This window comes from Passer montanus, unplaced genomic scaffold (assembly GCF_014805655.1).
Source record: "Passer montanus isolate IOZ18808 unplaced genomic scaffold, ASM1480565v1 scaffold102, whole genome shotgun sequence".
In the NCBI taxonomy this organism is placed as follows: Eukaryota; Metazoa; Chordata; class Aves; order Passeriformes; family Passeridae; genus Passer; species Passer montanus.
In genome coordinates, this window is record NW_024356727.1 from 343,727 (window position 1) to 366,930 (window position 23,204).

The 23,204-nt window shown below is 48.0% G+C and overlaps 2 protein-coding genes and 1 non-coding gene across 4 annotated transcripts; all 3 read left to right on the forward strand.

Moving 5' to 3' along the window:
- The first annotated feature begins 322 nt into the window (after positions 1-322).
- On the forward strand, positions 323-4,544 carry LOC120506147 (protein PET117 homolog, mitochondrial). The gene is made up of 2 exons (XM_039717355.1): positions 323-1,041; positions 4,359-4,544. Exons 1-2 carry the CDS (start codon positions 946-948, stop codon positions 4,506-4,508), a joined length of 246 nt encoding a protein of 81 aa, XP_039573289.1. The 5' UTR covers positions 323-945; the 3' UTR covers positions 4,509-4,544.
- A 201-nt stretch (positions 4,545-4,745) lies between these two features.
- Positions 4,746-22,812, forward strand: KAT14 (lysine acetyltransferase 14). 2 transcript variants are annotated; one of them, XM_039717333.1, is made up of 10 exons: positions 4,746-5,022; positions 6,801-6,919; positions 9,674-9,795; positions 11,439-11,620; positions 12,138-12,557; positions 13,429-14,000; positions 14,512-14,648; positions 15,156-15,331; positions 18,368-18,558; positions 21,020-22,812. In XM_039717333.1, the coding sequence occupies exons 1-10, from the start codon at positions 4,767-4,769 to the stop codon at positions 21,191-21,193; spliced, it is 2,349 nt and encodes a 782-aa protein (XP_039573267.1). In that variant the 5' UTR covers positions 4,746-4,766; the 3' UTR covers positions 21,194-22,812. The 2 variants fall into 2 exon arrangements, with proteins under 2 accessions (XP_039573267.1, XP_039573276.1); XM_039717342.1 differs by having other exon boundaries at positions 12,141-12,557.
- Positions 18,082-18,218, forward strand: LOC120506319. Its single transcript, XR_005628487.1, has one exon. It is a non-coding gene; the product is annotated as a U1 spliceosomal RNA (small nuclear RNA).
- Positions 22,813-23,204: the final 392 nt, after the last annotated feature.

The following is a 23,204-nucleotide window of genomic DNA, read 5'->3' on the forward strand; positions in this document are numbered from 1 at the left end:
GGGGGCAGAGCAGAGGGCAGGGGAGCTGAGCCCTCGAGAGAACGGGAGGAGCAGGAGCACCTGAAGCACAGGGCACTGTGCAAGCGCAGCCTGAGCGCTCCCTGCTCCCGGGGATTTCAGCCCCTCCAGGGATTAACGACAGGAGCTGCACCCCTCCCCAGTGCTGTGGCGGTGTGCTGGCTCCCACCAGGCTCCCGGCTCGATCCGTTCTTGGCACTCCAGGGGCTTTGGATCCCTCACAAGCATTTATGTACAAACCCCAATGAGAATAAACACACCAAGGTGAGCACTGCCACCAGACTCGACTGGAACATCATCATCCCCACTGATTTCATTTTAATCGCGTTCATTCAGCAGAGAGATGAAAAAGATTATCATGAGGAGGGATCAGTGTGTTTGATTTCCCTCTTCCACCGCAGACAGGGCTGGGGATGGAATAATTCTGTCTCCCGAGCACGAAAAACTGGCAAACGCCAGGCCTGAAGGCCACACACTGAACAATGAGAAGAAACCAAACAATTGAAGGGCAGCTTTCTCCAGCTGCTTCTCCCATGCAGCTCGGGATTCCTGGGCGAGGAGAGCGCAGAACTGGAGGTCTCCACTGGACAGAACCAGGAATGCTTCCTGCGCGCCGCACAAACCTCCTTTTGTTCGCCACCTCCGGCAGGAAGCTCCAGGGAACAGCCCCAGGAGACGCGGGCACAGCTGGGCACCCAATCCCCAGGGGCGCTGCGGGAACAAAGGCCGGGTTTCAGCGCCCCGAGGCAGAATTCCCGGCCGGCACCCTGCGAGCTCCCGCTCCCGGGACGGCCTCTCCGGGAGCCGCTCCCGCCCCGCCCCGCATCGGCGCTCGGCTGCGCGGGCCTCGCTCGCTGCGCTCGGCGCTCGGCCGGGGGCGGGGCGCCCCGCGCCCCCGCCGCTTCCCCCGCCGCGGCCCCGCCGGCCATGTCGCGGGGCTCCCGCCTGGCGCTGGCCGTCTCCGCGCTGCTCTCCGCCGCCGTCGTGGCGGCCGTGCACATCCAGCAGCGCCGGGAGCTGGAGGTGAGTGCGCGCCGCGGGCCGCGGGGGGGAGGCGGTGAGCGGGGCCCTGCCCCGGCCCTCAGTGCAGGCCCCGCCCCCCGCGCTCAGGCCACGCCCCCTCACCTGGCGGCCCGGCAGGCCCCGCCCCCACCTGCGGGCTCAGCGCGGAGCCCCGCCCACCGCTAAGCCCCGCCCACCGCTAAGCCCCGCCCCGCGCGCTGTGCGGACCCGCACCTGAGCCCAGGTGTCCGTCCGTCTGTCCATCCATCCATCCATCATCCATCCATCCATCCATCCATCCATCCATCCATCCATCCACCCACCCATCCATCCATCCATCCATCCGTCCGTCCGTCCATCCATCCGTCCGTCCATCCATCCATCCATCCATCCATCCATCATCCATCCATCCATCCATCCATCCATCCATCCATCCATCCATCCATCCCTGCAGCTCCTTGTCCCTGCCCACACCTACTCCGTGCCCCAGCACTGGGGGCTGCGGGCACTGTGTGTGCCCAGCCCTGCTCCCAGAGCCCCTGCCCGCTGCCCCCGATGGTGCTCTCTCCACAGGCCACCCCTTCCCCGCGTTTTCCTGCCTTGGCCCCTGTGCTGTCCACGCTCTTTTAGCTGCACCAGCTCCCTGATGCTGTCCTGTGCGTTTCCCTTGAGGAGCACGCGGCAGCGGGGAGCTCCAGGTGAGGCTCGGGGGAGGTGTTTCCTCCCTCTCCAGCCTGCAGAGGGGATGTGATCCTGCAGCCTCTAGCCAAGGCCACCCCCCTGGCAGTTTTCCCAAGGCTCTGGCCGTGCTGTCCCACTGGTGTGCCCTGTTTTTCCTGAGCCCCTGGAGATCAGACAGCCCTGTGCCGTGCCATGCCCCTGTCCCTGCTCCCCTCTTGTTCTGCAGGCTGTCAGAAGCACCGTGTGGTAATTGAGCAGGGCTGTTCTCTGTGCTATATTTACAAAAATCAGGGAGTTCCTGGCAGGCAGCCTGCGTGCCAGGGAGCCCACAGCCAAAAGGTGTCAGGTGTGACCATGGTGAGGCCTGGAGCAGGGCAGTCCTGCCTGGGACTAAAAGCTGTGTCAGGGTTGTGTGAAGCTGTGCTGTGTGGGCAGGGAGTGTGCTGGTTTGGACCCTACTGATGAGCCCAGGGTTATATGAGGGCACACATCTGATCCTTCTCCACTTACATACAAAAAAATCTGGAAACTGCACACAGAAACAGCCTGTGTTAAATGGCACAGGGCAGTCAGAAGTTACAGAACATCAGAGCTCAACTTCCCAACCCACAGCCCAGCTCAGCTGGATGTTGCTTGGGCTCTGTGATACATTCTGTAATTAGAGGATTACATTTTCTTCCCCTCAAGAGATTGTCAGTGCTTGAGAGGGATGGAATTTGGAGGATGAGACTGGTCTGGGTGAGGAAGGAGGGGGGTTTGTGTGAGCAGGGTTGGAGAACACTGAATGGCACAGGCAGGGATTGTTGGGGTCCTGGAGTGGCAGAGTAAACATCACCCTTGGGTGTTTCACTGGGACACCTAAACTGCATGGAGCTTTTTGACCCAAATCCTATTACAGGCTAATACCTACTCAGAAGGTCCAAGGCTCAAAGCTTATATTTTGTAAATTAAAGCTGAGATTTTATAATTCTTCATGGCCAAGTCAGGCAGTAGTGGCTTCATGTTCAACAGATCCAGTTTTTTAGATAACATAATGGAAATAAATAATTGGATATTTTACAGTCCTGGTGTAGAGATTATTTCAAGTTTATCTTTATGCAGATTAATAAACATTTGACTTTTATAAATTGATGTGCCAGGCCCAGAGTGCTTTGAGCTTGCACATGCTTTTCATGCCTGCAGAAGACAAGCAGGGCTAACTTCCAAGAATAGAGGAAGATGAGAAGGTTAACATTTTCATTTCAGGTCTTTGTCACTTGTGACACTCAAATTCTAAAGGTGTCTTTTGCAAAATGTACATTTTCACAGTAAGTACATCCACCGTCTGAAAGATTGCAGGGTTTTGTGAAGGAAAAAGGGTTACATTCTTGGTGCAATTGATCAGTTACCTTGTATCTCCTCACATCTTTATTTTTATTAACTAATAGTAATGTAATAACAACTGTGTGAACTTTGTGTTCAGTTTCAAATTACTGATTTGTAGTAATCAGTAATTACAGTAATTCATAGCCTGAGTTCAGTTGATGGAAGCTGGTGGGAAGGAACTGGTTTTATTAGATTAATTTCTGGAGAGTTTTGGTTATTGGCAGACACATGCAGCTGTGCATTTTCTTAACAAGATAAAATTATTTCTTAAACAGAACCTTTCTGTTTAGACAGAAGAAATCTTCTTGACAGGAGAAATGAGTGCATTTGAAGTGTGCAGTCATTGGCTTGCTAGGTGAGCAATTAAACCCCGTGATAACTTGTTGAATAATAGTCACAGACATCCTCTCAAGTGACTTCAGGGTGAGCTTTCAAATAATTTGCAGGTGCATTTTGGCATCATTCAAGTGGGTCAAAAATTATTGATCTTTCACCTAATTATCAAAGTATCAATGTGAGTAGAAATGTCTAGGTAAGAGAGAGAGAGAGAAGCATATGGAAGAAGCAGCTGGGATTTTCTTAGGACTTTTTACACCCCTTGAGGGGTGGCACCCCAGGTTGAAAGCTGCTGGTGTTGTGTTGCACGTTATATATTTATTTATATATGTGTTATATATTTACATGATTTATAACGAACAGTTTAGGTAAAGGGGATATTTGTGAAGCAAGTGCCTTGCTTTTTCAAGAGTTTGGCATAAGCAGGCTGTGGGTGTTTTCTTAAGATTAAGACATGAGCAGAAAGAAGCAAGTGAAGACACAGGCCAATTTCTCTTAAAATAGTTTCCAATTTGTGACAAAATTGCCTCCAAGTAGAGAAGTTTTGAGAGCTCATTGTGATTTGGTGAAGATTTAGGTGTGAGATGACAGGATTTTTCAGGTCACATCCATCCTGCATGGCATGGGAATTACAGGCTCCGAGCATTTATTTGCTCAATAGCTTGGTCACTTAGCAAACCCAACCATCTGAAGTGAGCGCAAATAAAGCACTTTTTGGTGTAGTGATTCTGCAGATTGGCTCCTGAAGATTCCAACTACTAAGTTGCTGTGGGAAGACCCCGCAGGAGCAGCAGAGGGAACATGCGGGAGGGGTGGAGCCTGGGGGGGGCTGGTGCGGATCAGCAGCCCGCAGGAGCAGCAGAGGGAACAGCCTTGCGGGAGGGGTGGAGCCTGGGGGGGGCTGGTGCGGATCAGCATCCCCGGGCTGTGATAAACCCTGTCCTTTGTGTTTGCAGAGGCTGCGAAGCGGCGTTGTCAGAGATCTTGAGCGGCAGAGGCAGAAAAAGGAGAACGTTCGCCTGTTAGAAGAGCAGATTGCTCTGACAAAGCAGCTCACTGAAGAGAGAGACAAGGCGCTGATGGAAAAACGCTCCCAGCAGTCCTAGGCTCGGCCTGCCTCCTTAGGGGTTTGATTAAAGACGTTTGAAGGTCGTTTGCATCTCGCTTCTTGCAGGTGTTTTAGCAAAGAGAGGTAATCTGTGAAAGACTGGTTCTTGCGTATAATTATAATCCAGCCTCTGCAGCTTTAGGGCAGACCAAAACCCATTTCGTCTGTGATTGGTACTTGGAGTGCGGAGGCTTGGCCCGCGTGTGAGGCTGGGCAGGAGCAGCTCACTGTTGGGCAGGCTCCCTGTCCCTCTGGGATGGCCAACAACGTTCACATGAGCGGCCTGCTCAGCCGCCACGACGATGAAGCCACCAGGACCTCCACCTCCGAGGGCCTGGAGGAGGGCGAGGTGGAAGGGGAGACTCTGCTGATCGTGGAGTCCGAGGACCAGGCTTCCGTGGATTTATCGCACGACCAGAGCGGGGACTCCCTGAACAGCGACGAGGGCGAAGCGTCCTGGATGGAGGAGATGTCCTATTACTGTGAGAAGTGCCAGAAGTGGATCCCAGCAAGTAAGGCTGTGTTGTGCTGGCCGCGGTGGCTGTTTGCAAGGTGTTGGTGCTGTCCTGCCTTCCTCTTTCACGGCTTGTTGGGCTGCTGCCTGTCCTGCCTTGGTGGGTGATGCCTGCTGGCAGGGGCTGTGTTAGACACTTCAGTCCAGGAGCTCTGTGTGCGCGGAGCTGGTGCTCTCCTGAGCAAGTCAAACTCTTCTTCAATTATTAGAGAACATCAAAGTTCAGAAACATGCCCACCCTGATGATTCTTGCAGCTCTTTGCAGCTCTTTAGAGGCTTGGGCCTCTAAACAGACCTGACCTCTGTGCTCACTCAGATAATGACCCTTGCTGTAAAGCTGTGGGGAGAAAAAGGACTTTGTGTGTTGCCATTTTCCCCTCCCTGTTGATTTTGTCACATCTGTGGAGCATATGGCTAAATCTCAACCTTAATGTTTTCCCAGTGTGAATTTAAGTTGGCTTAGAAACATGCCCAGCCTTCAGCAGCCAGCTCTGGGGGGTGTTAGGAGCAAGCTGCAGAATTTGGTGCTTCTCCTCTGGCACTTGACATAAGATATATGCTGTTAGCAGTGTAACAGACAGCTTTACATTCTAAATTCTGGATTATCTGATCTCTTATTACATTCAAGAGCCAGATACTGCTGAACACCTTGGCTTTGGTTTTGGTGGAGGTTTTTTTTTTTTTTGCTTGTTTGATTTGATTTGGGGGTTTTGTGGGGTTTGTTTATGGTTAGAAATCAGGATATGTTTAGGTGGCACCTGCCTTGCAGATATGTCAGAGCTGCCCTTTTTGCCTTCCTAGGATTTGCCAAAATTTATAGTGTAAAAATCGTCTCTCAAGGCGTGTTAGTGAATGTTTAGGTGTTAATGTAATGAAACCAGCACCAGACTATTTAACTCCTATGAAGTAAAGGGAAATATTAACTTGAAGTGTGTTAATAAAAAAAATGAAGCAGTTAAAGGTAGCTTGAGCTATCTCATGTGGAGCACTTGATTTAACACTCAACTTGTTTTATTTTACAAGTATGTTCCTCTCTGCAGTTGCTGTGGAACAAATCCAAGAAGCAGAAAAGGCCAGTTGCAAAGCAACGGTAGATACATACAAATGTGCAGAGTAAACGAGCTGCCAAAGGGAGATACTGTGCTTTTTCCTGATCATTCAGTTCTAGGGGGTTCAGTTGTCTCATGTGAAAATGGCCAAGGTGCTCAGGCAAATAATCACTTTTTTACATTGAGTTGCAGAAATTCTCTCGGTTTACCAAGTGCGAGGGGGTTTCTCCCCATCAGATGCAGTTGCAACTTGAATTCTGCAATTCAGTATGGAAGCAGGGTACCCATATGTTAAAAATTATAAAATGCACAGTAAAAGAGATGACATCCTTGTGGACAAACATCTTTTGAGTGTGACTTCCCAGAAACACTCTTGTCTTAACATTGTTTCCCTGTCCTCCGATGCTATTTTTCAGTTGTGCATGTTTGTGTAAAGTAACTCCTGATGAGTTTAGAAGCCCTGATTCATATTTTTTTCCTCTGCTGTAGAAACACGGAATTAGAGCCTCTAACTTTGGTGAGTTTAGAAGACCTGATTCATGTGACTTTTTTTCCTCTGCTGTAGAAACACGGAATTAGAGCCTGTAACTTTGGGTGCATGGGGGTTTACAGGTGGTTCTGTGGTTTTTGTTCAGACAAACCTAACCTTGGAAGAAATCCAAATTTCCTTTGCAGCACTTTTTCCTATAAAAGGGCAAAAAGATTGATTTTTACCTTTTCATTTTAGGTCAACTGAGAGAACAGCTCAGCTACCTCAAAGGAGATAACTTTTTCAGATTTACTTGCTCTGATTGCTCAGAAGATGGGAAGGAGCAATTTGAACGTCTGAGATTAACATGGCAACAAGTAAGTGAAATGTTTGTGACAGCAGAACAGCCGTGGGACTTGGTGAAATTGTTGGTTGTTGTGTACATGCTACCTGGGAAAGGAGGATCAGGTATTGGTAACAAAGGAGCATTTGCATGAACTTCAGAAATTAATTAGCTGAGGATTGCCTGCACATGAGAACTTCAGCATTTGGCAGGGAAATTGAAAGATAATCATACAAACCACATTCCTTTCCTTTTTTTTTTTTCTTCCCCTCATATTGCTCATGAATTCATGGCTTCAAGCAAGTTTGGAAAAGCAAAATAAATGCAATTTGGCTTCAGGCACGAACAGTTTTTTGTGTCTAAGAAATGTAAAACTGGTGAGGTGGCAGAATAGAAACAGAAAGCTTGCCAGCTCCTGGGTACAAAGCTCCAACCTGGCCGCTTGTGCACTAGCATCAGTCCTTGCTGGATTTCACTGTTCCAGTCATTTGCACACCTGAGCAATCAAAATAACATCTGTTGCATCCTTTGGGCCTGTAATGGTGTGTAGTTTCATGGAATATCACAGGATGAGCTGGGATGGAAAAGACCTTTGAGGTTGTCAAATCCAGCCCATGACCTAACACCACCATGGCACTGAGTGCACCTTTCAGGGTTTCCTTAAACACCTCCAGGGATGGTGACTCCAACCTCAATGCCCAGTCCCTCCTTCTGTGAAGAAATTCTTCCTAATGTCCAGCCTAAACATACCCTGGTGCAGCTTAAGGTGTGTCCTCTCATCCTGTCTCTTGTTGCCTGGGGGAAGAGGCTGAGTCCCCACCTGGCTGCACCCTCCTGTCAGGGAGTTGTAGAGGGTGATAAGGTCTCTTCTGAGCCTCCTCCTCTCCAGCCTGAACACCCCCAACTTCCTCAGTGTCTGTTCCTCATAGGATCTGCATTCCAGGTCCTTCACCAGCCTTGTTGCCCTTCTTGGATGTGCCACAGCTCATAAAAGGAGGTCAGGCAGGACCTGCCCCTCCTGAATCCATGCTGTAGGTGCTTATGGCACTCAAGGTGATCTGTTCCATAACCTTGCCAGGCACTGAGGTCAGGCTGACAGGCCTGGAGCTCCCTGGATCCTCCTTCCAGCCCTTCTTATGGATGGCTGTCACACCTTCAGCCATCAGGTACCCCTGCTGGTGAGCCAGGACTGGTGGTAAATGATGGAGAGCAGCTTGGTGAGCTCCTCTGCCAGCTCCCTCAGCACCCTAGGATGGATCCCATCTGGTCCCATAGACTTGTGAGCATCTAAGGAGCTCAGCAGGTCCCCAACTGCTTCCTCCTGAATAACAAGATTATTATTCTGCTCCCTGTCCCCATCTTCCAGCTCAGGAGGCCACTTGTCCTGAGGACAAGCTGTCAGACTGTTGAAAACACCAGCCTTGTTGGCTTTCCCTTGATTATTACCCATGGCCACTCAGCCTTATCATCATGTAAGGTAATTTGAAACACTGATTGTAACTCCTGCACTGCTTTCTCGTGGTGGCCAGTGCAGGGAAAAGATTGGTTTAGGCAGAGGTCTGTGCTGGCAGACTGGCAGAGTTTCACCAGGTTCCAGAGTGCCATGGGGAAGGAGCAGACAAAATGAAAATGTGACCACTGGGAAAGCAAAGGCTGCTGGCATTGCCCAGGTCTCTTCAGAGTGCCGTGGGGAAGGAGCAGACAAAATGAAAATGTGACCACCTCCCTGGGCTTCCAGCAGCCAGAGCTGCTGCTGCTTCTGGGTGAGTGGAATTGAGAGAAAAGGCCAAACTAACTTAACTGAAGCAGGAAGAATGGGGACAGTGATTTCAGGATTTTTTTTCAGAGTATGTAGCCTCAACAGATCTGTATCTTTAACTAGTTGAAAAGACAATTATTTTTGACATCCTGAGACATTGTCCCATGTGACTTTAAAACCCCCAAAATCCTGGTTATCAAACTGAGAGGGGTTGTGGGTAGAAATAGGGTGAAGGGCACATTAAAGCTGTTCATGTTTCCTCATTTTGACATCTTTGACAATACATCCCAGAAAGCCAAGATCCACTGTGAGGAGACCCATCTCCCTGAGAAAAGCAGATTTCAGATTTCTCTGAGGGTGAAATGCAAGTTGTTATTGGAAGTAGTGCCAAACCAAGACTGTGTGATTGTTGAAAGATGATCCCAGCCTAGCTGACTTTAGTTCTGTTCTAATAAATTAATTGAAATTAATTAAGTAAATTACAATTAAGTAAGTAATTAACAAGTGGTCACCTAGGATTTACTTGAAGGGGGTGAGATATTTTTCAAAGGTGCCCTTTAGTTTGGGTATGTAACAAGTTAGAGTGAATTTGGTTGTGAAGTGTGTGAAAGACCATTGTCACAGTGTTTATGATGTATTGGATAGCAGGATTATTTGTGACCCTTTTTTTTATTTATTTGAAAGACTATTTCCCTACCTCCACATTACATTCAGACCTCAGCTGTACTGTAATTCATTTATACAACAGCTGCACAATTCTTTTTCTCAGCACAAACCTGCATAACTAGGCAGCTTGTTATTCCCCTGGGATGGAGAAATGTCTGGAAGAATGTGCATCTAACAATAGAAAGACAAGAACAGGCAGCACAAAACCAGGAAGAAGATGGATTGCAGAAGTTGCCTATGAGATGTTGCAAAAATAAGATATTTATGAGGGAGCAAGGATCTGTGTGTGTGTGGCAGCTGTGGGGGTCTGTTCAGCAGAGAAAGCAGAAGGGATTCACTTGTGTCCAACACTTTCTGTTCCAGGTTGTCATGTTGGCAATGTACAACTTGTCTCTGGAAGGAACGGGGCGTCAGGGCTACTTCAGGTGGAAAGAAGACATTTGTGCTTTTATTGAAAAACACTGGACTTTCTTATTAGGGAACAGGTAAAGACATGATATTTCCCTGAGGGTCTGGTTGGTGTGCCAAAGGAATTAAAACCTGTTATACAGATGGACAGTTTGGTTAATTTGGTGACATCTCTGTTGAACCTTACAAGTGATAAAAAGCGAGGACTTAATACTGAGAATCTGAATGCAGGCATGGAGGGTACACTTGAGAAAGAATAAGTATTTCTTACCGGGGAAAAACAACCCCAGGAATGTCACAGAAAAGCAATACAAATGCTTCTATTTTGGATTATTTCTTATCTTCCTTTAGGCAGCATATGGACCTGCAAAGAATTGAGTTTTTCTAAACAGTCACAATGGGCTGATCCTGGTATTGCCAAACTTTAGGGACAGAAATGTGATCCAGCAAAGTTCCTTGGCTATAAAGCTTGCCAAAGGACCAAGTTCTTCAAGAAGAACTGAGCCTCACCTTTTAGATTGTTTCAGATCCTAATAAAATGGCTCTAACACAGTAGGTGTTAAACAACTGAAACATTGTTCACACTGTCAGAGTGGGAGCCCCTCTCATAGAGGGCAGCCCTTATTTTCCAGGTGAACAGCACATTTCTTCTGAGCGTGCTGAAGCTCTCACACCCAAGCCTCACTGTTAATGCTTGTGCTGTGGAGGCAGGGAAGGAACTGAGCAATCCTTGGAAGTTGTAGATTTGATTGACTTCACAGCTTGTTTTCTTCCCCAGGGATTTCCTCTGTCATAAGATCTGGCCTTTCTTTCTAACCAGATTTGGTCTCTGGCTTTGCTTTCAGTGCTTGTCTGTGCCTCCTTGCTCTGTTCTCAGAAATGTTCACATTTATCCTCTCTGGAAGCCACAGGGACCCTGACAGGAGGGCAGCTGGTGGCCCATTGTCCTTCATTCAGGGTACCAGTGCCTCCCAGGGTTTGCTGCTGCCTTTTGAGACTTGCCCTGGGAACTGGGCACTCCTTGCTCTGATTAAAATTCAGAGAGTGATTCCTGGCCTCAGACTTCCCGCTTGCCTGGACAAGCCACTGAAGGAACAGAGACAGCTGAACCGTGTGTGTAGCAGTACAAACTGTGCAGAGATCTTCTTTGGCATACTGAAGTGCAGCTTACCCAGATTTACTGTAACACCCCAGACTTTGAGCTGCAGCAGCTGGGTTTGATTTCCCATCTTTGAGGTTCAGTACCTCAAGGTGTGTAAGCCTGGGCAGCAGTGAACACCAACTCAGCCAAGCCTTGGCGAGTACAGAAGTTTCTGCATGTGAGGGTGTGCAAAGGCAAGAAGAAATCCTGAGATTCTGGGCAACTGAGGTTAAACTCTGTTCCATGAACCTGACTCTCCAGAGTCCTAGGGAGTACCTCAGTTGTTGGTTACAAGGGCAGTTCTTCGGTATTTCTTCTCACTTCTTCCCTAAGTGACATCTTAGTTAGCCCTGTCCCCAGCTCCTAAAGGAACAAAAAATGCTCAGATGCTCAGTAAGTGTACACTGCCCAGCAGAGGAAAAGGCTTAAATTCAGCTCCCTACCTCCAAGGGGCCAAAAAAGCGCTTCAGGAGTAGTTCAGTGATTGTGTGTCAGTGACTGGCAGAAATACAGTGTCCAGGATGGAAACACAGCTGCTGAGTAGGTACCTGACCCTTGTTTTCTTCTCTCCCACCACAGGAAAAAGACCTCAACATGGTGGAGCACAGTTGCTGGCTGTCTGTCTGTGGGGAGCCCCTTGTTTTTCCGCTCAGGGGCACAGGAGTTTGGAGAACCAGGATGGTGGAAGCTGGTTCACAACAAACCTCCAACACTGAAACCTGAAGGAGAGAAGCTGTCAGCATCTGCACTGAAGGCAAAAGGTAACTCTGTCCCCAGCAGTGTGTACATTCCTCTCTGGAACACGTGAGAAAAGTTCAGTTAAAACCAATTTTAAAACCAGTTAAACCACTGTGCATGGACAGTCCCTTAGTTTTGTTCTGCTGTAAGGGTTGACTGATGAGCACTATGGTGCATATACTGTAGTGTGAGAAGCCTGTTATATTTTATTACCTTTTTCCATTGTGCCGACTTTCAGGGTTTTGAGGCTTGTGCAGAGTGGTTTTTGCTGGTTTTTTTTTAGCTGAAATCCACAATTTTCCCACTTCTCTTCACCCTGGGAAATGTCTTCTATCTTTTGTCACTAGATGCAAATTCTCCTGTGTGGAGGAACAAAATTTGGGCTTTAACGAGGCTTTAGTCATACCCTGGCTTAATGCTGCATGTCCCAGAGTGAATTTCTTGGTAACATCTTTTAAGCTCTGTAGTCAGTGTGGTTTTGACTGCACAGTGTGAACCCAGTGACTGCAGGAGCTCAGAACAAGCAAACTCCTTCTTTAGCAGCTTCCAAGCCCCCGCTGGATCCCATCATTACCGTGGAAGGCCTTCGGAAGCGGGTGAGCCGCAATCCAGTGGAGTCAGCCATGGAGCTGAAGGAGAAGAGGTCCCGCACTCAGGAAGCCAAGGACATTCGGAGAGCCCAGAAGGAGGCGGCCGGGTTCCTGGACCGCAGCACTTCCTCCACGCCCGTGAAGTTCAGCAGCCGCTGCCGCCGGCCCGACATCGTCCTGGAGAAAGGAGAGGTCATCGACTTCTCCTCCCTGAGCTCGTCCGACCGCACGCCTCTGACCAGCCCCTCTCCGTCCCCGTCCCTGGACTTCTCCGCTCCCGGCACTCCCGCCTCGCACTCGGCCACTCCCAGCCTGCTCTCGGAGGCGGATCTCATCCCGGACGTCATGCCGCCACAGGCGCTCTTCCATGGTGAGAGCCACCATGGGTTTCTGTTAGTGATGAACTGTGTGCAGTTTTCCAGGAATATATTTTAAAATATAAGCTCCCAGTGAGGTGCAGCATCCTTTCAGGATAAGATGGAAAGTAACTGGTGATATTCTGTTGTCTCAGTGAGTGTGAGAATTGACTGGTTTTCCATAGTTTTGTGACCAGCTTCTAAGGCCAAAAGAAACCCCCATTGTCATTTCCTGAGAGATCCTGAATAAACAGTCTGTAGGCTTCACACAGCAACTGCTGGACCACTCATCATAAGCATTTCACTGCAACACAGATAACACTGTTATGTAGCAAGTCTAGTTTTGTCTCAAATGTTTTTCATGGGAGAAATTTTATTCCCATGGTAATATCCCAGTATTTTATAAGTTTGATTGTGCTGATTAATGGATGCTAAATTTCAGTGAGATTACAGAGCACTGATGCAGGCTGAATTCTCTTAGTTCCTTAAGGAGCCAGTCTTCTGGGTGACAGGAATAGTGAGGGTATGCTAGCTGAAGGTACAGCTCACCAGCTTAACTTTTTGATTTCCCAGCCTTTAGGAACTTTCAGCAGTTTAATGTTCCTCAAAACATGTGCTTGCAGCTCAGGAGGGGCGCTGTTTCCAGATGCCAAACTACAAGACACTTTAGGAGCAAGATTGATTCTGTGTCCTGAAATTAGACTCATTTCAGCATCTCCCATCCAAAATCAGGAAAACTGGGAGTACATAGAAAATGAAGTGTGTTGGGTAAACCCACATTATTGTTCCTTAGCAGGAAAATTCTGTGACAGCCATTTTTGAAACGGGACTTTGATGTTTAAATTATTTTTTCTTTCCCCCGAATTATTTTGATCTGTTCTACAGATGATGAGGAGATGGAAGGAGATGGAGTCATAGACCCAGGAATAGAGTATGTGCCCCCTCCCAGTGGGACAGCTGGTGCTGGCACCATGCTAGCAAGCAGGAAAAAAGTGAAGACAGCCGAGCAGATCAAGCAGGAGGTGGAGAGTGAAGAAGAAAAAACAGAACGGATGGAAGGTGACAGTGAAGATCCTGAAGAGTCAAACACACCCCTGCAGGTGAGGGGACGAGACAAGGGGAAGTCACAGCTGGAGAAGGATGCTAAACCCAGAGTTCCCAAGCACACCTCAGTTAGCATCTATGAGGAAAAGCTGCTGCTGAAGAGGCTGGAAGCCTGTCCCAACGCTTTGAGCATGACGCCAGAGGCCCGGAGGCTGAGGCGCAAGCTGCTGGTCAGGCAGGCCAAGAGGGAGAGAGGACTGCCACTCTTTGACTTGGACCAGGTTGTGAATGCTGCTCTGCTCCTGGTTGATGGGATCTATGGAGCCAAAGAAGGTGGTGTCTCTAGGTCCCCAGTAGGGCAAGCGACATACAGAACTACTAGCCAGGACTTCAGGATCTTGGACAGATACCAGGTGGGTGTTCCCAAATCTAAGTTAGGTTTTGGCACTGGTTATTTTAAAGCTTTTGCTGCAGCCAGCAGTGTCACATTGAGGTTATCTTACCCCTGAAGTGAAAAGAATCATGTGAACAAGTCTCATTTTGGCTTGGGGCTGTGTCCCCACCAGTGCTCTCCTTAGTCCCTTTCTTTTTGGGACATGCTGGTTCAGCACTGCTATCTGTCAGTGTCAGCACCACAAATGTCACTGTGTTTGTACTCCAGCCCTGCCCAAATGCTGATGGTGGAGGCCTGGAAGCACCCAGACAGGTAGATGCTCTTTCATGTGTGTAGGAGGGAGATGACTTGCAACACTTTCAGATTTGGGCACCAAATTTGGGAGTGCTCAGCAGAGTCCAGAGGTGGGAACACCATGGTCCAGTCCACCCTGTCACACTGAGAGGCCCTTCCTCTCCCTCCATACAATTCCCTTGTTAAATTTCTGCCTGACCTTCCTGCAATTGTTGTGCATTTTTCTGTGCCTGCAGACGATGCTGCCCGCCACGAAGGGATACCGCCAGCAGACAACCAAGTTTCTGTACCGCCTGGTAGGCTCGGAAGACCTGCTGACAGACCACAGTATTGTCAGCCCTTACACCTCCCGAGTCCTTAAGCCTTACATCAGGTACAGAGGGCCTGAGCTTGCTCTTGGCTTGTGCACCGCCAGCCCACGGAGAGGACACCTTTCTTGGGCAGTGCTCCTCACTCCTCCTCAAAGTACAACCCAGTGCACCATGGTAACCCTGGAGGGATAGCATTTGATTTAGCTGAGTAGTGAAACAGATTGCATTGGGAAGGGGAATCTCCAAGAGGGGGCAAGGGCAGAGAGGGCATTGCTGTAGCCATTCAATGCGAGTTGCATCTGCTCTTGGGTCAGAGCTGTGATTTCCTTGCTCCTGCTCTAAGGAAAGACTGGCTGGACATGCTGTGGGTCTGGAAAGTGTCCTGGCCTCTGGCACAAGGGTGTTTTTGCTGAGCTGGGGGCTGTTTCCCCTTGTGAATGCAAGACTGTTCTTTATTTTCCTAAAGTTGAGCATGTCAGAAGATATTTCATGGGCAGTACCCATGTAGCTGCAGTGGCAGTTCTTGTTGCTCACTTGCTTTTTGTGTTTCCTTTTCACGTTCCTGGCAGACGTGATTATGAGACAAAGCCTCCAAAACTCAGGCTGCTGGCAGAAATCCGGGCGAATCCACACAGGAATGATCTCAACTGGAAAGCTGAGCCAGAAGCACCCATTGATTACTGCTATGTTCGCCCTAATCACATCCCCACTATAAACTCCATGTGCCACGAATTCTTCTGGCCTGGTAAGATTCCTCCAGTGCTTGGGTTTCCAAGAAAGAAGTGGTATTGTTCAGAAAAAAAAAAACAACGTTCTTGGGCCAAATTTTACTTCAGTTGGTGTTTGGCTGGTTCTTAGAAACCCATTATCTGATGTTACAGGAATGTATTTGAGGTGGAGGCGTGGGTTTGGTGTCTTTGTCTTTTGAGATCGCATAAAACTGGGCAATTAGGCCCTAATTAGCACAGCACTTACAAAAATAGGTGCTAATAGGAGTAGTAGGTAGGTTAGTAGTTAACTTAACTTAAGCATCCATTGAAATGTTTTGCAAGAATCAGGGGCTGAAATAAACAGTTTTATACCAGAGATTACTATTCATTACCTTTGTGAGAAGGTTTCTTCCTAGCAGCCATAAGTTACATATGTCAGAGTGAAAGTTGGGAAGTCGTATGAGGAGTGGCTGAGGTCACTCGGTCTGTTTGGCCTGGAGAGGAGGAGACCGAGGGGAGGCACCATCATGGGCTGCAGCTCCCTCAGGAGGGGAGGCAGAGGGACAGGCACACATCTCTTCTCTGTAATGACAGCACCCAATAGAATGGCTCTGAAGCTCTGTTAGGGGAGGTTTAGGTTGGGGCATTAGGAAAAGGTTCTTCACCCACAGGATGGCTGAGCACTGGAACAGGATTCCCAGGGCAGTGGTCACAGCTCCAAGCCTGCCCCAGAGGAGTCTGGACAACACTCTCAGGCACATGGTGTGATTCTTGCAGTTGTCCTGTGCAGGGCCAGGAGCTGGACTCAATGATCATTGAGGGTCCCTTCCAACTCAGCTGATTCTGTGATTCAGTGAATTGCTTTTACAACTGTAGGCTCTGCTGTGATGTCCTTTATTTCTTCCAGCCTCAGTATTTACAAGGTATGGGAAAGATTAGGTTTGTATTTTTAGGTTTGTCCTTTCTGGAACTGCAGGTTCTTTGGGGACAATGGCCACGCTTTCTGGGTGTGGTTACGAGGCTGCACTCTTTAGTTCTTCTGAAATAATAATAGAGATGTTCATCTGCTGCATGCATCAGCTTCTGATCAGCAAACAGCGCAGCAGACTAATTTAGAAAAGGCCAGTGCAAACAGTACACACCTTTATTCCAGGTAACTGTTGGCTTTGTGTTTTGATTTGCTGGTGGTGATTCAGCAGGGCTGTAGTTCAGCAGTGCCCGCATGCTGCAGTCACGATGGGAGCTCTTTTTGCTGCTCATTATGCAAATTGCACGGTGTGGGGGGAAATAACCTGGCACGCCTTTCCTTTCACAAGCTGTTTGAGAGCTTGTGAGAGACTCTTGCAATCCCAGCAGAGGCTGAACCACTTTGTCATAGTCTCTCCTCTCCTGATAATGCATTTGAAGTTCTGGCCAAGTTGGGTTGCACGTTCATTAAGTTCTGCAGGACTCACCCTGTTTTATTTAACATAGGGAGCATGGGTGTGTTCCACCCAACTGTGAGCTGACACCCCCATCAATCTTCAAACAGGAATCCAAGTTTTTTTCATGGTGAAAAAATTCTGGTGCTGGGATATGATTCTTGCATCTTGGTTCTGTGTAGCAGGAGGGGGAAGTGAGGAATTGATGCAGGATGTAAAGCCTGGGCTGGAGAGGGTTTAGCTGGTACAGCTTGGGGGTGGGAGGCAGGGATATGCAGCTGGGTGAGCATCATTAAGCCAGCACTTAGTTCTTCTATGCCTCCAAATCCTTCCTTTCAGAGCTGTTCTTGCCTCTCCCAAGGCCGAACTAGATTTCCAGGTAGAGAGATTCCCGGGTGTTGTTTCTCACAGTGCCTCGGTGCCCTAACGGGAAACCTCTCCCTAGCGGGGAGTGTCTCCAGTGGTGAACCATCCTGAGCTAAGCATCTTCCTACAGGAAAAACTGCACCCCTGCAGCGACACCAGTGCCCGGGGCAGTGAGTGTTCTGTCCAGACACGCTGCAAGGCACTCCACAGGCAGCAGCAGCCTTGCCTTAATTAACACAGCTCCAATTTGCCAATCGATCCCTCCCACGTCTTGCTCCACCCAGCTTACTCTCCAGTAAGAAAATAACTCGCCCACTTCTCGCTGCCTGGTGCCTTTTGAAGTCTTGCATCTCATCAAGAGTGATTACTGGAAAACACACTCTGCTATTTTGTTACCCCGTGTTCCAAATACATTGTAATTGCCAGCTTGAGGCTGAAGCAAACGTTTCTGGCACATTTCCTCTGTGTCTTGCATCTCATTTAGGGTCTGTCCACACAAATTATCAAGCAGTCAGTCTTCAGTGCCTCGAGCTGCACTGCTGGGTGCTGACAGGCTGCGTGGATGCTCTGGGACTGCAGCAGCAGGGTGATTAGGCAAGGTAGCAAACTCCCAGTCTGTTTCTGTGTTCGGCCTCTGACTCACAGAAGCACCACTGCCTGAGAGGCTACTTCATCTCCCAGATCAGAGAATTTGCATGCCAAAAGCAAGTGTTTTGATAGCGTTGGAAGCTGTGGTCAGGCTCACAGTGCAGCTCCACAACCAGCTGAGTGCACAAGAGACGGCAGTAAGGAAGGTGGAGGAAAAAGACAGAAACCACAGCAGGTCATGCTACCAAAGCTGAAGCCTGGTTTCATGTGTGCTGCTTCTGAGGAGAGTTAAGTTTCAGTTTCATCCTTGAGTCATTTGAAAGGAAATCATCTTTGTTAGTATTTCCACGCAAGCTTCCCTGCTGAGCAGGTCTTGTTTGGTCTGTTTGTTGTATCATCTTTTCCCTTGCATACTTACCTGGCAGGGGAGGCACCACGATCAGGCACATCTCCTGCACTCTGGGTGTCCTGACCCCTGGGATTTCCCAAAATGTGGGGAATTTGGCCATATAATGTGTGGTAACAGCACTGCTCTAGCAGGGGCCTTGGACTATTCTATGATCTCTTGCTACCACAAATTTGAAATAAAGGTAAAAAGAAGGGATTGATTTCTAAAATGCCTTAAACCCCTGGATTTGAACAACATTTTTCTTTTGGTTTTCAGTGCTTCCAACTGCTGTTTCTCTTTTTCCCTAGGAATTGATTTGTCAGAGTGCCTGCAATATCCAGACTTCAGTGTTGTTGTCCTCTACAAGAAAGTTATCATTGCCTTTGGCTTTATGGTGCCAGATGTGAAGTACAACGAAGCTTACATCTCTTTTCTCTTGGTGCACCCTGAGTGGAGAAGAGCTGGGATTGCAACCTTCATGATTTACCATCTTATTCAGGTAATGAAATGAAATCATCCCTTGAATCTGCCAAAGAACCAGCTCTCACTTCTTCCTTGTGTGCACACCTGCAGATATTGGAGAGTAAGAACCCTTTTTGTGAATGTTTATGGGAGGGAATAACTCCTGCTTTGGAAATCAAAATGCATTTAGGAAAACAACCATCCTGGTCATGTCCTCAGAATTAGAGGGATGCTGCACACTTCAGCTGTCTTGGGGTTAACTCTGTTCTTCAGTGGTCAGTAGTTTGTGTACAAGGGATGCTATAAATGGGGGGTTTAAGGAGGAAATGAGGTAAGAGTGGGCAGGGTCACTTAGAATGATTGCAGCTTTCTTGACTACACCTGGAGCTTTGTTCCGTGCAGTAAATCACTTACTGATCTCAATCACTCACTTTCATTTTATCCTCTGGTTCAAATACAGCTGAGTTAATGTTGAAGTGTTTGCAACCTCGTTGTTTAAACTGGCTTGTGCTGGGCCTTGTTCCACAGGAATACTGGGGAAAATTAATCTAGCTAACTAAATGGGTGATACTAAAGGAGTTAAACTTCATTAAATCTCTGAATGAATGCTGTTATTCAAGTGGCCTTAATTCCACTGACTTTATTGAATTCAATTGCAGGAAAGGCAGCTTAATTGTGAGTAAAGATGAGTAAGATGTATGTCCTTTACAAGAGCCCAGCTCCACAGTTTTACCACTCCCTGAACTCTCTTGGCCGAGCTGCCAGTGGGGAACGTTGTAGTCGAGATGAGCTTCACTAACAAAAACTCACCATTGAAACTGTTTTATCCTCTTTCTTTCTTGGCTAAAGCAAAGTAGGGAGTGCTGGCAGAGCCTTGGGGAAAGTGATCCCTGCTTTGGAAAAGCACTTTGTGCTCCTGGGCTGCCCGAGGGTAACTCTGCTACCTGCACAGCTCTCTGCAGTGCTGACACAGGCCTCTAATCAATATTCTTAAACTCAGCCCTTGCATCTCCCAGGCAGCTCTGTGTCAGGTGTTGAAGGAAATTGCCCTCAGCTCAGTGTGTTGATGTGAGATGTCAACACCCAGTGGGAACAGGCGCCAAGGTTTGCAGGGATCCAGCAGGTGGACTCTCAGACTTCCCTCTCCAGCAGAGCTGGGATGCTGGAGTTGGCAAGTCAGCCACAGAAAATCCTCACACCTTTTTGTAGGATGTATCACATCAATTAACCTAATCCTGCTTGCATGAAATTCCCTGTTGAGAAAAGCCAAGCAGATTTGAGAGATTTGAGTCTGATTAGGCACGCTAGCAATGAGAGATCAGCACTGTATGTTTGGCTCACATGAGGTTTATTTTGCTGTTGCTGACTTTCTGACAGTGGTTTAGTCCTGTGGAATAATGGTGGTTGTGACCTTCTGTTCCTCAGTCTTCATGTTGTAGGTGCTGCTTTGCAGCCTGCTTGGGCTTGGGGTCTCCTCTCAGTAGCTTGAGATACTTTGGTGCCCTGCTTGGATTAAGAGTAGGTCGCTGACTTTGGGATCAGTGTGCTGAGTTTGGGGCTGAATTCTTGGGAACAGCATAACTTAATAGGAAAATGGTTTGATGCAAATAGTGATGGCTGGTTTTGCTTCAAAATTTATCCTCTCATGCATCTGTCCCAGAGGAATAAACTGCATTTTCTTAATGATCTCTTTCAAATTTTCTTTCCCCCAAAACAGCTTCCAGTTATTTCTTTTTCTTTCCTTCCCTCCTTAAATTCGTGAGAGTTTTCCCCTTGAATGTACTATCTTGGAGATTCCTAGAGGGTATTACTGTTCCCACTTTAGAGTTACAATACACTCAATATACATGGAATGCTATTAAATCACTCGATGAAAGCAGAAAATAAATTATTTCAGCATCTTAATCAGACTGTTGCTGGTTAGAATAATTTAGGATCTTCAAGGTAACTTCAGCCATGCTATTATTTGCTGTCTGAACTGAATTTCCTGCCTTTTGAGGAGGCGAGTGCTGTGCCCTGAAGGATGGGAGAGGAGCTGGGTGGGATAGGCAGGAATTCCAGTGTGACAGCACAGAGGTGCTCAGGCAGTCCCACAGAGCTCAGCTCTGTTTGCTGACAGGGAGGAGTGCAGAGTCTGATCCTCTGGCATGTTTTGTCTTTTCTTCAGGCCATTGTATTTAAGATCAGGGCTGTACACCAAGATTATTTTTAATTAACAATTACTTTAGTAATTTACAATGGGCAGATGACAAATTATAATCCCAAACCTTTCATTGTCAGAGAATCCACGTTTCCCAGAAACAAAGGCTTGGAGGAGCAGCAGCAGCACTCCCTTTGCTGTTGCTATGTGTGGTAACTCCTGTGACTTTTCTCACATTTCCTCAGTACCTTGGATCTCTGAGCTGATGAATCTCCTCACCTCCGCATTCCCCCAGAGGCTGTCTCGTTCTCTTGCAGTGATATCTCCTTTTTTTTTCCTCTCCCCCTCCCTTTGGCAGACCTGCATGGGCAAGGACGTCACCCTTCACGTCTCTGCAAGCAACCCTGCTATGCTGCTTTACCAGAAGTTTGGATTTAAGACTGAGGAGTACATTTTGGATTTTTATGACAAGTACTATCCCTTGGACAGCAAGGAGTGCAAGCACGCCTTCTTCCTCAGGCTGCGGCGCTGAGCTGCGGGAGAGCTCTGGGGAAAAGCCCAATCCATCCAAAAAACTCCCCAGCTTTTGGTGGAGGATGTTGGCTGCCACAGGAGAGCTGGAACACGCTGGTGTGTTTATCCCTAGGACTTTGGATGTCAACGGTGAGATGATGTGTGTGGAAAACGCAATCCAAAAGGATTGATTCCTGTGCTCCAAGGGGAGAGGCCTGGAAATGCCAACTAGGATACACTGAAACCACTGGAAAATTGAAATTCCTTATGGGGAATTTTCCTGCCACTACTTTGGAGAGCCTCATTAGCAAACAAAAATACCAAACAAAAAAGTGTTTCTCATTTCAGAGGGGCCCCATGGATTTCAAGTTTTGAAACCTGTCCAAAAAAATGTTGCAGGTTTTTTTGTCTCTGTTTTTGTTTATTAGCAAAAATGAACACCTAAACTTAAACCATTCAGTGTTTCTGTGGTTTGATTGCTTTGTTAGGAACTGTCTAGAGTCTGTGAAGGGAAGTAAGGTATTGGTGCCTGTAGCCGGATGTTTATGTTAGGAGAGTTCTGCACATGCCAGAATCATAGTCCTGGAACCATGTTTCAGGACTACTGAAGAGCGTGTGGATTCCCGTTATCCCAAGTACAAGGCTCCGAGGAGACACCTTTGTTTGCTCCTTCCCTGCTGCCTTCCCTTCCCTCCCCCTGCTTGCCCCGTGCTCAGTGTGACGTTCTCGTGGCGCGCAGTGTTTTGTGTTCAGGAGCGGTGTCAGGTGCGTTTGTGTCTAGCAAAGGTAGGGCACCACAGCTGCCAGATCAGCTCTTTGGAGTCTTTCCACCTCTCTGTGGTTGTTGGTCTGCAGATCAGCCCTCTGGGCACTCCTCTAGCCACAGAGCAGCCTCACAGGCTCCAGCACCCCCCTCCTCCTGCTGCAGGCGCTCTGGCTGGAAGAAACCCAGAGCAAAAGTCAGCGAGGATGTTTGAAATGCCGGCTCTGATTTGTAGAAGCAGTCTGCTGGCAGCTTGGAGGGAGGAGAGGGTAGAGGTGGCCTGGATCTAGTTCTTGGAAGCACCTAGGCTCACCTGGCGAAGAATAAATAGAAATACCCAAGAATTAAAAAACACAACCCCAAACACTTTCTCTGGCAGTGGCTCGTGTCCTTTTCCACAATGTAGCAGCTTCTCTCTCTGCCTGACCTTCAGTGCAGATGAACAGAAAGCGGCACAGACCTAAGTTAAGGCTGTGCATTTTAACTATGGATCACATCCATTGGGATGCTCCTTTTACATCAAGCCCACAGAGAGCTACACACCAAATGTGACTTCTCTCCTTAATCTACTGTGTGTATCTGCTGACTATAGCAGTGATTGCCTTAGTGGAGTCTTCATTTTGGTAACAGAAGAGAAAGGGACACAAAGTATGTTTTTGTGTAGCCAGTGTCCACCATCACCAACACAAAACCAGGGGTAGTGGAAAGGAAAACCAGCCCAGCTGAGGGTTGTGTGCCCTGACATTCATGCACATTTCTGCCTGTTTCATGACTGTGAAAATTTTCAGTGTTCTTAATGTTATGAGTCAGCTGGACTTTGAAAGAAAAGAAATATATGTCTTTATGAATGGAATTAAAGCCCTTCCCTTGGAAAAGCTTGTCTGTAGTCATACTGTTTGTTAAGATGCCTCTCCATCATCTTATTTCATTGGAATCTGGCAAAGTCTAGCATGGCCCTAAGAGGATATGTGTGGGCAGCTGACCAAGGCAAGAAACTCATTTCCCTACGGCCACCCCCACATGCAGGCCTTAGCAAGCTCCTCCTTTCCAAACAGAATTAGGAAATACAAAGTAGTCTGAAGAACATAGCTGGTTGTGTGCATTGTGTTCTCAAAGGTGACCGTGAAGATCTTGAGGACCATCTTGCTCTGTGGCTTTGTCCCTCAGGGACTGCCACGTGCCGATTGTGTTATAACAGCCCTGTGTCACCGCTGAGCTGCAGCCAGCTTGTTTTATCCAGGTCCCTCGTTTAACCCCCGATCCTCAA